General features: G+C 31.8%; 1 protein-coding gene across 5 annotated transcripts in view; it reads right to left on the reverse strand.

Moving 5' to 3' along the window:
- The window catches only part of LOC136039870 (uncharacterized), a 52,297-nt gene that overhangs the window by 29,884 nt on the left and 9,466 nt on the right, over window positions 1–12,947 (reverse strand). The window contains exons 1-2 of one of the 5 annotated variants that reach the window (XR_010620572.1): window positions 12,518–12,793; window positions 3,229–3,991 (exon numbers count right to left, since the gene is read on the reverse strand). The exons of 1 other annotated variant lie outside the window; for it this stretch is intronic. Coding sequence is in view for 1 of the 4 variants with exons in the window: in XM_065723813.1 (XP_065579885.1) it covers window positions 3,305–3,991; window positions 5,397–5,426 (717 nt within the window). In the remaining 3 variants the exon portion in view is untranslated. Of the gene's footprint in view, window positions 1–3,228; window positions 3,992–5,396; window positions 5,433–12,517; window positions 12,794–12,947 lie in introns of those variants that run through there. 3 more of the 5 variants (XM_065723813.1, XR_010620574.1, XR_010620573.1) reach the window with 3 other exon arrangements.

Genomic DNA, 12,947 nt, shown 5'->3' on the forward strand with positions numbered 1-12,947 from the left:
CATTTGTCTGTCTTTTGTCTTCCAATGTCTTATGGTAACCACTGAGCATATTGCTCATAGACTGCGAGTACCTCTATTTTTTAAGAATTATTTACGTAGGTCCTGCCTAATCAGCTTTAAAATAATATTGTTGAGAGAAGAACTAGAAGAATCATGAACTTGTTCCCTCAGCATCATGAAGTTTTTCTGTGCCTCAAAAGAATTGGAATAAAATGTACATACATAGTCTTCGATGCCTGCTATAAGCATGAAATATGCTGAAAACTCACCATAATTCATGGATGATCCGATGTATACCAAATGGAGCTATATACTTTCCGTAGAATTTAGTGTCCTACGGCATTGATTCAGAAAAGTTTACCTTGAAATATCGTATAAAAGCCGTTTCCTTGTGGAAAACATTTAACATTGATTCCATAGACCTTAGAATATGTTGAAAATGAGGTTAGTGTTCTATATTTTTCGATTTTTATGCGATCCCTATATAAGTATGACCTTTGCTTTGCATGCGTATCAAGCCACCTATCCATTGGTTAGATTTATTTTGAAGTTTATAAGGTATTGATTTAGTAATTTGAATGATGTCACAGTAGATGGATAGAAAATTTTCAGTAGATAAAGAATGTGTAATAATTTTTTCTAAGTTTTATCATTTAATGATTTTTTTGAAGTTCCTGGCCAAACAGTTTTGCATTTACTTTGGCTTCATTTTTAAATCAAAGAGAAAATAAACCTGGGATCTAATTGTCATGTTGATGACACATGGAAAGATATGCGAAGACCTAAAAGGTGTTTCAGAGGAGCAAATTAAGAAACTCCATAGGATGTTAGCATTTAAATAACCTCCCAGTATGGACAAGCCATGTCAAGAAGCAGAATGATCCAAAGAAGCATCGAGAGTGGATCAAGCTTTGTGTGACAGAATAAAGCATCAATTTAAAAGGTATAAGGAAAAATGGGGCCTATCGCTCTTTACCAGCCAATAAATCACAGCCTTCTAATATCCCTTCACGAAATTATTAAAGGATATAAAAGTAAGAAAAAGCCTCTAGAGACCTAGAGACAGTCTGGTGGGGAACTTTACCCAATTGGTTCTAAGCAGGGATGAGTAGGAATGAATGAGAAGCTTTTTCAAACAGTTCTTGGTAACCAACTCTAAGGAGCGACGCGGCTCTGTAGTAACCAAAACTCTAAAAAGTGGATTACTACTTATGTTGATGTCAGATATATAATGTTTATTAAGGTTAGTGTTGCCCATCGAAGGCTACGAGTCGGGGAAGTTTGCCAAATTTTCCAAAGGCTACGAGCCGGGAAAGTTTGCCAAATTTTGATAAAGGGGGAGAAATACCGCTTAAAAGTCAAAAAATCACACCTGAAGCGTATCAGAGAACATTACTGTAGAGATCCCAAGCTCATATCTATGAAAATGGGGACATTTGTATTTTTTTTACAAGAAGAGAGATCACTGATACATATATACTTTGTTTGTTTTTTACTAAGGGGTGATCATGTCGAACCAGTGGTCCTAGAATATTGTGAGAGGATTCATTTGAACGTAAATTAAAAGTTCTGGCACCCTTTTTAAGTAACCAAAAAATTGGAGGGCAATTACTTCCACACTTTTTTTCCCCAAAAGTTTTCTGATGATAATTTTGATATAGCCATTTTGTTCAGTATAGTTGAAAGGTTCAATAACTACGTCTTTGGAGATGACATGAACCCCAAGCAGCACCGGAGGAAGGGCTGCAAGGTACGAAATTTGCCTATAGTTTACATATAGTATTTGTTAAAGGGATGTACACCGGCATTTTTGGGGAGGGATGGAGATTTACTGGAGATGAATTTTTTACGGAGAGAATTATTCATTGTGATCGAAGATTCTGGGGGTGAATTTTCCAGGGGAAGTTTTACACAAAGGGAATTTGTCAGAATGCGTATACGAAATTTGTTTTAATTGTCTTACTGTCTCTCTGGCGCCCCCGTTCTACGAGTGGAGGCACTTTGGGGAATAGCCCGAGGGAGATTTTCAACGGAATTGCAATCGCCTGGGAGATTTTACATGGGGGATTTCGCACAGGAGAAATTCTCCATGAGGTATTGTCACCAGGAAAAATTCTCAACGGAGATATTTTTTGTGGGGAAAACTTTCCAATGGGGGGGCTAAGGTAAATACTTTCCTCATAGGGGGATTCCCTCATGCTTAAAAAACGAGAAATGAAATAGAAACAAGTCTTTCTTCAAATGAAAGTATGCTAAGGATTATTTTTCAAGCGGAATCTTAATTAAGAACTTTTGTGGGGAGAATTCTCCGCGAGGATGGAATTATCCTGGGGTGATTTCCTGGCAGAAGAACTTCATGTGAGGGAACATTCTATGGAATAATCTTTCATGGGGAAGGTTTTCCACGGAATTGGGCGGGGGGGGGATTTCTTGGGATTATTTAAAAACGACCAAAAATTAAATTAAAAAGTTATTCTTACTGAAAGTAAGGAGCAACATTTAAACTTAAAACGAACATAAATTATTCCATATATGATGGGGGATAACCCTTCGTCAATACCCCACTCTTTTCGCTAAAGTTCGAACTTTTGTCTCAATTTCTTAGCAACGACTCCCGAAAAACAAGGGTTGTCTAATTAGGATCACAACCTTTTTTTAAAGTTCTTAAAAACTTCAGCGTGAAGAAAGAGGTGTTGAGGAGAAAGCAGCCCCCCTCATACGAACCCCTGGTATATAACTGCTGGTACTATCATGTTCTTAGAAGGAGAAAAAGCCTCTAAAACACCACACCCTATGTGCACAAAAATCCAAGCCTTGATGAGCGAAACCAAGAAAAAGTTTATTTCTAGGTGTATCTTGTTTTGAAACATTTACGGGCCATCCGTATGGGTCAAACTCTTCCCAAGCACCCCAACCCTCACATTGGGGTATGCACCCTAGCCATTTTGAATGATTTTGTTCCTCTTAAGCATCCCTTGTAATAGCAATCCCCCAGGACATCCCCCTCTGTTCATATACATGCATGTAACAGTATGTTTCTGGGAAAAATAGGTTTTACTTATTGACGTAGGAATTACTTCCTGCTTTTCATTTTTGTTGAACAGTCAAGCCTAAACTTTGCCGTAACTGTGCGCAGTTAGGTTGGGTCTATGAACTAAATATAATAAAGATAAAGAAAGGTTTCTTTATTTTTATAAAATAAAGAAAATATCTAAAATATCTCGCGAATTTATAATAAATAATCAAGGTTTTATTTACAAAACAAATATATTAAAAACTGAGAAAAAGAAGAACTCAAGGGATTTTAAAACAAGTACGTAGGCTGATGAAGATTATGTTGGCCAAGTTGCTCCGTGCTAATCACCAACTCATGAGGCAGCTGCAAGGCGCTTTGCGGTTGACCAGCTTGTGGAATCTGTATAAAGTGAATTATCAATGGTTTCTTTGGCTGCTGTCTGTAGGTTTGATAAGAGGGTTGCTGGAGTGACAATTGGGGAAAAAGCTGAGGGAACGACGTTCGGTATGTTGGTTGTTGATAACTGTGGCTGTACTGAGGTGTAAGTATTGGCTGGTAAAGAGAATGGTAGGGGTTAAGTGGCTGATTGTATGGTTGTTGTTCGACAGTATTGAACACATTGAAAAGATGGGTTTTATCGAATGTTTTCCAGTTCTCAGTATTTTGGCTCACATGGCTATCTTTTACCAATGGAAAAGTGTCTACTTCAGAGTTAGCTTCTTCTGCAGAATAAAGATCAGTTTCTGCTTGAATGTCCTTTAATTCAACAGGTGACTCTGTAGTTGGTATGCCTATATCTACTTTTGATGATTCGGAATCTTCCTTTATAATGTCGGAAAGACGTACTTGTACATCATCAATCTCTAAAGCGCCTGAAGACAGGGTGGGACTCAAAATTTGTATGTCATTACTGGATAAAATGTCTTCAAATATTGGCAAACTCCGACCAGAACTGATAGCAAGTATAGCAAAAACCTGAAAAAAACTACATTTAAGAAATATGTCTGACACGTTGGGTGCCAAATTGGTTTGCACAACTTCGTAAGGGTTATTCTTAGTCATGTTGAGCTCATAACAAAACAATAGGCAAAGTGAATGTAAAAGCTATTATATAACCAAATATACCCATATTTGTTTTTTTCTACTTTTTTTATTTCGTTTTTCACTGGCCTCAAAAATTATTTTTTTATATCATTTTGTTTATTCTCTAGTTCAATGTATTGTTATTAATCCCATCTACTAAAAAATAAAAAAAAATGTAGAGATTGGATTATTGCTAATGCCAATGGACAGGTTAATACTAACAAAAAAACAAACAAAATATGATGAAAATAGAATGCTTTTTTTAGCAAAATTTTGAAAACTACAACTTGGAAATATGCTCCCGAACGCAGAGTTACACTTCCAAAAATGTTTCTACTCATAGGAGTACAGAGTCATGATGTGTCCATTAATGCAGTGGTTTGTTTGGGCGACAACCCCTTATCCTGGGAAAATATAATTGCCAGTTCTTTAGTCCTTGGTAAATCCCAAATTTTAACTTGAACATCCATGGTGAGACACTATATCCATCACTAGTCAAAACCAACTAACTAGTGTCCTCAAGAATCACGTTTATGATGAACTCTGTCAAGAATCGCATTAATAATGAACTTTTCTTTGTCTTTAAGACGCTCAGCCGACGCCAAAGTTCCCAATTTAATAATTTACAAATGACTTTCACAATTTTGCTAATAAATTATTCTATTTTCATCATGTTTTATTTTCACTAAACTTTACTTCTCAAGTGTATATAATATATAAATTTTGACGTTTTGGTGAAAGTTAAAGTTGTAGGCCTGTCACAAAAGGATTTGACAGAGGACACCAGCCTTAAGACTCTTATGGTGAGAACAGTTATAAAAAATAATGTTACCATTCGGGTGGCATTTTTAGAGTTATCATTCGTGGTATATCTTGTCTTCCATTTCACTGACGTTTCTATCAAAAACTCGTAAATATAAATAATAAAAAATGATATAATAACTTATATTAAAAATTCAAAATCCAAAGTTGTCTTGACAGTGTTTTCCGCTGTGAAATTGCGTGTCCATAACTGAACGTATAATATTTGAAACCAACCTGCGGTAAAAGTAACATCAAAACTACAGTCATATGTCCAAATACATCTTTAAATTTAAAAAAAAAAATTTAACTTTTCAATAATTTTTTTACAAATAATACAGAGATCGCCAATGTTGCAAATAGGCTAATCTCATTGGGCTTTAGGCAGAACTAATAATTCGGTTTTAAATTAGAAGAAAATGCTTATCAACCCCATCAGCTGCATTGATTCTGAAACTAGCCGAGCCTATACCCAAATTGTTCATAAAATACTCACAAAAACTTGGACAAACGACATGTTTCCCATTACAGAGTAAATCTCAGACTGAATAAGGTCGTCCTTTGCCCTAGATTTATATAAAATAACTAATTAATTTATCTTAATTACAGATGCAAAAAGTTGAACAAAGATATGCAAATCAAATTGATTTTAATATGGAAAGGGAAGCAAGGGCCTAAGCCAGGATGTTGTACAAATCATTATGAAACTTCTTTGAATTTGAAATAGCTCTTTTAGTTAATAGATGAGGTCAGTCTTATTAATGATTCAAATTTGCCATAAACATACAGTGAATTATTCATTGACAAAGTTAATAAAATTCAGATAATTAAAATAATCTTAACATATTTGACAGATTCTAGACATTTCCTCGTTTAAAACCTCGAACAAAATTTCCCCATCTAAAAAAAAAAAAAAAAAAAAAAAAAAAAAAAAAAAAAAAAAAAAAAAAACTGTTTTTACTCCCGTGTAAAGTTAGTCATAATATATACATAACCCATGGAGAGTTAGAAAACTTAGGCATAAGATCCAGATTCATTGGAGCTGCTCTCCTTTACAATAGGCAACGAGCAATGATACGCCACTAGTAAAACGAAACTTTAAAATAATTGTCTATATTAACTGTGTTTAGCTTGGAAGGACTATGTGTATCTTTAGGACTGAATATCCACCCAGGGCCGCCAATTCACGAAAATGTAGGGGGAGCAAAGATGTTTTGAACTTCCTTCTCAAGGAATATATCTAAAAACAATTCTTTTTTTAATCGAGAGGGAGGGGTAATTTCTTTGATTTTTTCAATGAAAACACTAAAAACTTATATTTTCCAATATTCAACTAATATCTGAAATATCTATTAACATTTAACTGCTAATTCTAAATCAAAAATTTCCAATACCACCACAATGCCTCATTACTCCCTCTGACCCTCTACAACGGGATTCTCTGACATGCTGAATTTGATGGTAATTCCTGGGAGTCTTCTCCCCATCCCAGCTACTGTTAGCAAGAGTCACCTTTTACTTAAAGTCTATTACCATGAACTGTCTGCCACCATAAATGGAAAATTTATTTAAAAATTAACTCGACAAGCACATAGCTAACCATTTACGAATCAAACAGTTCGTGGTAACGAACTGTAGTAAGGAGCGACCCGGCTCAATAGAAACCAAAACTCTAAAAAATGGAATTTTGATACCAATAGCTACATCAAAAGAATCGCATTTTAATGCTGATTTTAAATATATAAGTTTCATCAAGTTTAGTCTTACGCACCAAAAGTTACGAGCCTGAGAAAAGTTGTGTTATTTTAGAAAATAGGGGGAAACACCCCCAAAAAGTCATAGAATCTTAACGAAAATTACACCATCTGATTCATCGTATCAGAGAACCCTACTGTAGAAGTTTCAAGCTCCTACCTACAAAAATGTTGAATTTTGTATTTTTTGCCAGAAGGCGGATCATGGATGCCTGTTTATTTGTTTGTTTTTTTTTTTATTTTCCCAGAGGTGATCGTATCGACCCAGTTGTCCTAAAATGTTGCGAGAGGGCTCATTCTAACGGAAATGAAAAGTTCGGGTGCCCTTTTTAAGTGACCAAAAAAATTGGAGGGCACCTAGGCCCCCTCCCACGCTAATTATTTTCCCAAAGTCAACGGATCAAAATTCTGAGATAGCCATTTTATTCAACGTAGTCGAAAAACCTTATAACTGTGTCTTTGGGGATGACTTACTCCTCCACAGTCCCCGTGGGAGGGGCTACAAGTTACAAACTTTGACCTGTGCTTACATATAGTAATGGTTATAGGGAAGTGTACAGGTGTTTTCAGGAGGATTTTTTGGTTGGGGGGAGGGGTTGAAAAGAGGGGGATATACTGGGGGAAATTTCCATCGAGGAATTTTTCATGGGGGAAAAAATTTCCATGAAGGGAGCGCAGGACTTACTAGCATTATTTAAAAAAAAACAATGAAAAAATAAATATGACAAAGTTTTTTTTCAGCTGGAAGTAAGGAGCAGCATTAAAACTTAAAACGAACAGAAATTATTACCCATATGAGGGTCTCACCTCCTCCTAATACCTCGCTCTTTACGCCAAAGTATTTTTAGTAATGTCAACTATTTATTCTACGGCTTTTGTGATTCGGGGGTCATTCTTAATAGATGTACAACTGTACAGTGACCATTTTGTTCTAAAAATTTGAGAACATTTCGATAGAGTTATCGGAATGTATAAAACTATGAAACTAGGAAAATAGCTTCTTTTTTATAGATATGAAACTGTAAAGTGACCATTTTATTCTCAAAATTTGAGAACATACCAGTAGAGTTATCAGAAAGTATAAAACTATGCAACTAGGAAAATAGCTTCTTTTTTATGGACATACAACTGTATGTATAAATACAACTCTATCGGAATGTATAAAACTATGAAACTACGAAAAAAGAATCTTTTTTATAGATATACAACTGTACAGTGATCATTTTGTTCTACAAAATTCGAAAACATTCCGATAGAGTTATCGAAATGTATAAAACTATGAAACTAGACAAATAGCTTCTTTTTTATAGATATACAACTGTAAAGTGACCATTTTCTTCTCAAAATTTGAGAACATTCCAATAGAGTTATCAGAAAGTATAAAACTATACAACTAGAAAAATAGCTTCTTTTTTATGGACATACAACTGTATGTGTAAATATAACTCTCTCGGAATGTATAAAACTATGAAACTAGGAAAAAACAATCTTTTTTATAGATATACAACTGTACAGTGATCATTTTGTTCTATAAAATTCGAAAACATTCCGATAGAGTTATCGGAATGTATAAAACTATGAAAGTAGAAAAATAGCTTCTTTTTTATAGATATACAACTATAAAGTGACCATTTTGTTCTAAAAATTTGAAAATATTTCGATAGAGTTATCAGAACGTATAAAACTATGAAACAAGGAAAATAGCTTCTTTTTTATAGATACACAACTGTACAGTGAACATTTTCTTCTAAAAATTCGAAAACATATTGATAGAGTTATCAGAATGTAGAAAACTATGAATCTAGGAAAATAGCTTCTTTTTTATAGATATACAACTGTAAAGTGGTCATTTTGTTCTCAAAATACGAAAACATTTCGATAGAGTTATCAGAATGTATAAAACTATGAAACTAGGAAAATAGCTTCTTTTGTATAGATATACAACTGTAAAGTTGTCATTTTGTTCTCAAAATTTCTCAACTGTTCCCAACTGTACAGTGACCATTTTTGAGATTACTCCGATAGAGTTATCGGAATGTATAAATCTATGAAACTAGAAAAATAGCTTTTTTTATAAATATAAAATAATTTGAAAACTTTTCGAAAGATTTATAAAAATGTATAAAACTATGAAACTAGGAAAATAGCTTTTTTTATAGATATACAACTGTACAGTGACCATTTTGTTCTAAAAATTTAAAAATTTCGATAGAGTTATCAGAATGTATAAAACTATCAAACTAGAAAAATACCTTCTTTTTTATAGATATACAACTGAACAGCGACCATTTTGTTCTAAACATTTGAAAACATTTCGATAGAGTTATCGGAATGTATAAATCTATGAAACTAGAAAAATAGCTTTTTTTATAAATATAAAATAATTTGAAAACTTTTCGATAGATTTATAAAAATGTATAAAACTATGAAACTAGGAAAATAGCTTTTTTTATAGATATACAACTGTACAGTGACCATTTTGTTCTAAAAATTTAAAAATTTCGATAGAGTTATCAGAATGTATAAAACTATCAAACTAGAAAAATACCTTCTTTTTTATAGATATACAACTGAACAGCGACCATTTTGTTCTAAACATTTGAAAACATTTCGATAGAGTTATCGGAATGTATAAATCTATGAAACTAGAAAAATAGCTTTTTTTATAAATATAAAATAATTTGAAAACTTTTCGATAGATTTATAAAAATGTATAAAACTATGAAACTAGGAAAATAGCTTTTTTTATAGATATACAACTGTACAGTGACCATTTTGTTCTAAAAATTTAAAAATTTCGATAGAGTTATCAGAATGTATAAAACTATCAAACTAGAAAAATACCTTCTTTTTTATAGATATACAACTGAACAGCGACCATTTTGTTCTAAACATTTGAAAACATTTCGATAGAGTTATCGGAATGTATAAATCTATGAAACTAGAAAAATAGCTTTTTTTATAAATATAAAATAATTTGAAAACTTTTCGATAGATTTATAAAAATGTATAAAACTATGAAACTAGGAAAATAGCTTTTTTTATAGATATACAACTGTACAGTGACCATTTTGTTCTAAAAATTTAAAAATTTCGATAGAGTTATCAGAATGTATAAAACTATCAAACTAGAAAAATACCTTCTTTTTTATAGATATACAACTGAACAGCGACCATTTTGTTCTAAACATTTGAAAACATTTCGATAGAGTTATCGGAATGTATAAATCTATGAAACTAGAAAAATAGCTTTTTTTATAAATATAAAATAATTTGAAAACTTTTCGATAGATTTATAAAAATGTATAAAACTACGAAACTAGGAAAATAGCTTTTTTTTATAGATATACAACTGTACAGTGACCATTTTGTTCTAAAAATTTAAAAATTTCGATAGAGTTATCAGAATGTATAAAACTATCAAACTAGAAAAATACCTTCTTTTTTATAGATATACAACTGAACAGCGACCATTTTGTTCTAAACATTTGAAAACATTTCGATAGAGTTATCGGAATGTATAAAACTATGAAACTAGGAAAATAGCTTCTTTTTTATAGATATACAACTGTAAAGTGGTCATTCTGTTCTAAAAATTTGAAAACATTTCGATAGAGTTATCAGAATGTATAAAACTATGAAACCAGAAAAATATATACACAACCGAACAGTGACCATTTTGTTCTAAACATTTGAAAACATTTCGACAAAGTTATCGGAACGTATAAAACTATGAAACTAGAAAAATACCTTCTTTTTTATAGATATACAACTGTACAGTGACCATTTTGTTCTAAAAATTCGAAAACATTTTGATAGAGTTATCAGAATGTATAAAACTATGAAACCAGAAAAATATATACACAACCGAACAGTGACCATTTTGTTCTAAACATTTGAAAACATTTCGATAAAGTTATCGGAACGTATAAAACTATGAAACTAGAAAAATACCTTCTTTTTTATAGATATACAACTGTACAGTGACCATTTGGTTCTAAAAATTTACAAAAAAATTTCGATAGAGTTATCAGAATGTATAAAACTATGAAACTAGCAAAATACCTTCTTTTTTATAGATATACAACTGTACAGTGACCATTTTGTTCTAAAAATTCGAAAACATTTTGATAGAGTTATCAAAATGTATAAAACTATGAAACTAGGAAATAGCTTCTTTTTTATAGATATACAACTGTACAGTGACCATTTTGTTCTAAAAATTTAAAAACATTTCGATAGAGTTATCAGAATGTATAAAACTATGAAACTAGGAAAATAGCTTCTTTTTATAGATATACAACTGTAAAGTGGACATTTTGTTCTCAAAATTTGAGATTACTCCTGTTAGAGTTATCGGAATGTATAAAACTATGAAACTACGAAAATAGCTTCTTTTTTATAGATATACAACTGTAGAGTGATCATTTTGTTCTAAAAATTTGTAAACATTTCGATAGAGTTATCAGAATGTATAAAACTATGAAACTAGAAAAATAGCTTCCTTTTTATAGATATACAATTGTAGTGACCATTTTGTTCTAAAAATTTGAAAACATTTCGATAGAGTTATCAGAATGTATAAAACTATGAAACTAGAAAAATAGTTTCCTTTTTATAGATATACAATTGTAGTGACCATTTTGTTTTAAAAATTTGAAAACATTTCGATAGAGTTATCAGAATCTATAAAACTATGAAACTAGGAAAATAGCTTCTTTTTCATAGATATACAACTGTACAGTGACCATTTTGTTCTAAAAATTTGAAAACATATGAAACTATGAAACTTGGAAAATAGCTTCTTTTTATAGATATTCAACTGTAAAGTGGTCATTTTGTTCTCAAAATTTGAGAACGTTCCGATAGAGTTATGGGAATGTATAAAACTATGATGATAGGAAAATAGCTCCTTTTTTGTAGATATTCAACTATACAGTGGTCATTCCGATAGAGGTATCAGAATGTATAAATCTATGAAACTAGAAAAATAGCTTTTTTTAAAGATATACAACTGTACAGTGACCATTTTGTTCTAAAAATTTGAAAACATTTCGATAGATTTATCAAAATGTATAAAACTATGAAACCAGGTAAATAGCTTTTTTTATAGATATACAACTGTAAAGTGACCATTCTGTTCTAAAAATTTGAAAACATTTCGATAGAGTTATAAGAATGTATAAAACTATGAAACTAGGAAAATAGCTTCTTTTTTATAGATATACAACTGTACAGTGGTCATTTTGTTCTAAAAATTTGATAACATTCCTATGGACATTCCTATATTGAAGTTATAGCGTTTTGGGGAAGGGACCCATGTGTTTGAGAAGTAGTTCTTAAGGAACTTTGAAGAAAATTGAAGTTAAAGCGTGTTGAGTGAGGGACCCAAGTGTTTGAGCATTAGTTCTTAAAGAACTTAGAAGAAAATTGAAGTTATAGCGTGTTGAGGGAGGGACCCATCGGTCTGAGCAGTATTTCTTAAAGAACTTAGAAGAAAATTGTAGCTATTGCATGTTGAGGGAGGGACCCATGTGTTTGAGCAGTAGTTCTTAAAGAACTTAGAAGAAAATTGAAGCAATAGCGTGTTGAGGGTGGGTCCCACAACACTTACTCACCACAGATATTTAAGTAGAAAAGTTAAACTTGTATCGGGCTTCTTTTGCCTCCGTTGTGGACAATGCTCAAAAATAACTTGAAAATCTGTGAAGCCGTTTGAGAAATGAAATTGAACAACGTTTTTTTTTTCAATTGAAAGTAATGAGTAGCATTGAAACTTAAAACGAACAGGGATTATTACGCATATGAGGGGTTCTCTAATTTCGAATCCTCCAGGCATATCGGATAATTAGAAAAATGTTACCTTTTAATTGTATTTCTTATTTATCCAGAAAAAGTATCCAAAAAAGATTTAATTTCTTCACACTGACTTCACACTTTAACACTGAAATCACTATTCAAAATATAATCCTTTTTCAACACTGGTCTTAACTGGACGAAGTCTGAAAGTAAACTGAACCAAATCTGACTGAATACTGGATGAATTCTGAATGAATGAATGAATACTTTCACTTATAAATAATTTTATTCACCCTGATCATCTTCGCCATAGTCAAGATAATTGATAAGGAAAAAGGAGCGTGCAGAGAGAAATTAAAAGTAAATATAAATTAAAAATAAGGCAATCTGCTGAGCCATAAATATATATATATATATATATATATATATATATATATATATATATATATTTATATATATATATATATGTATATATATATATATATATATATATA

This window comes from Artemia franciscana, chromosome 20 (genome assembly GCF_032884065.1).
Source record: "Artemia franciscana chromosome 20, ASM3288406v1, whole genome shotgun sequence".
NCBI classification, from domain to species: Eukaryota; Metazoa; Arthropoda; class Branchiopoda; order Anostraca; family Artemiidae; genus Artemia; species Artemia franciscana.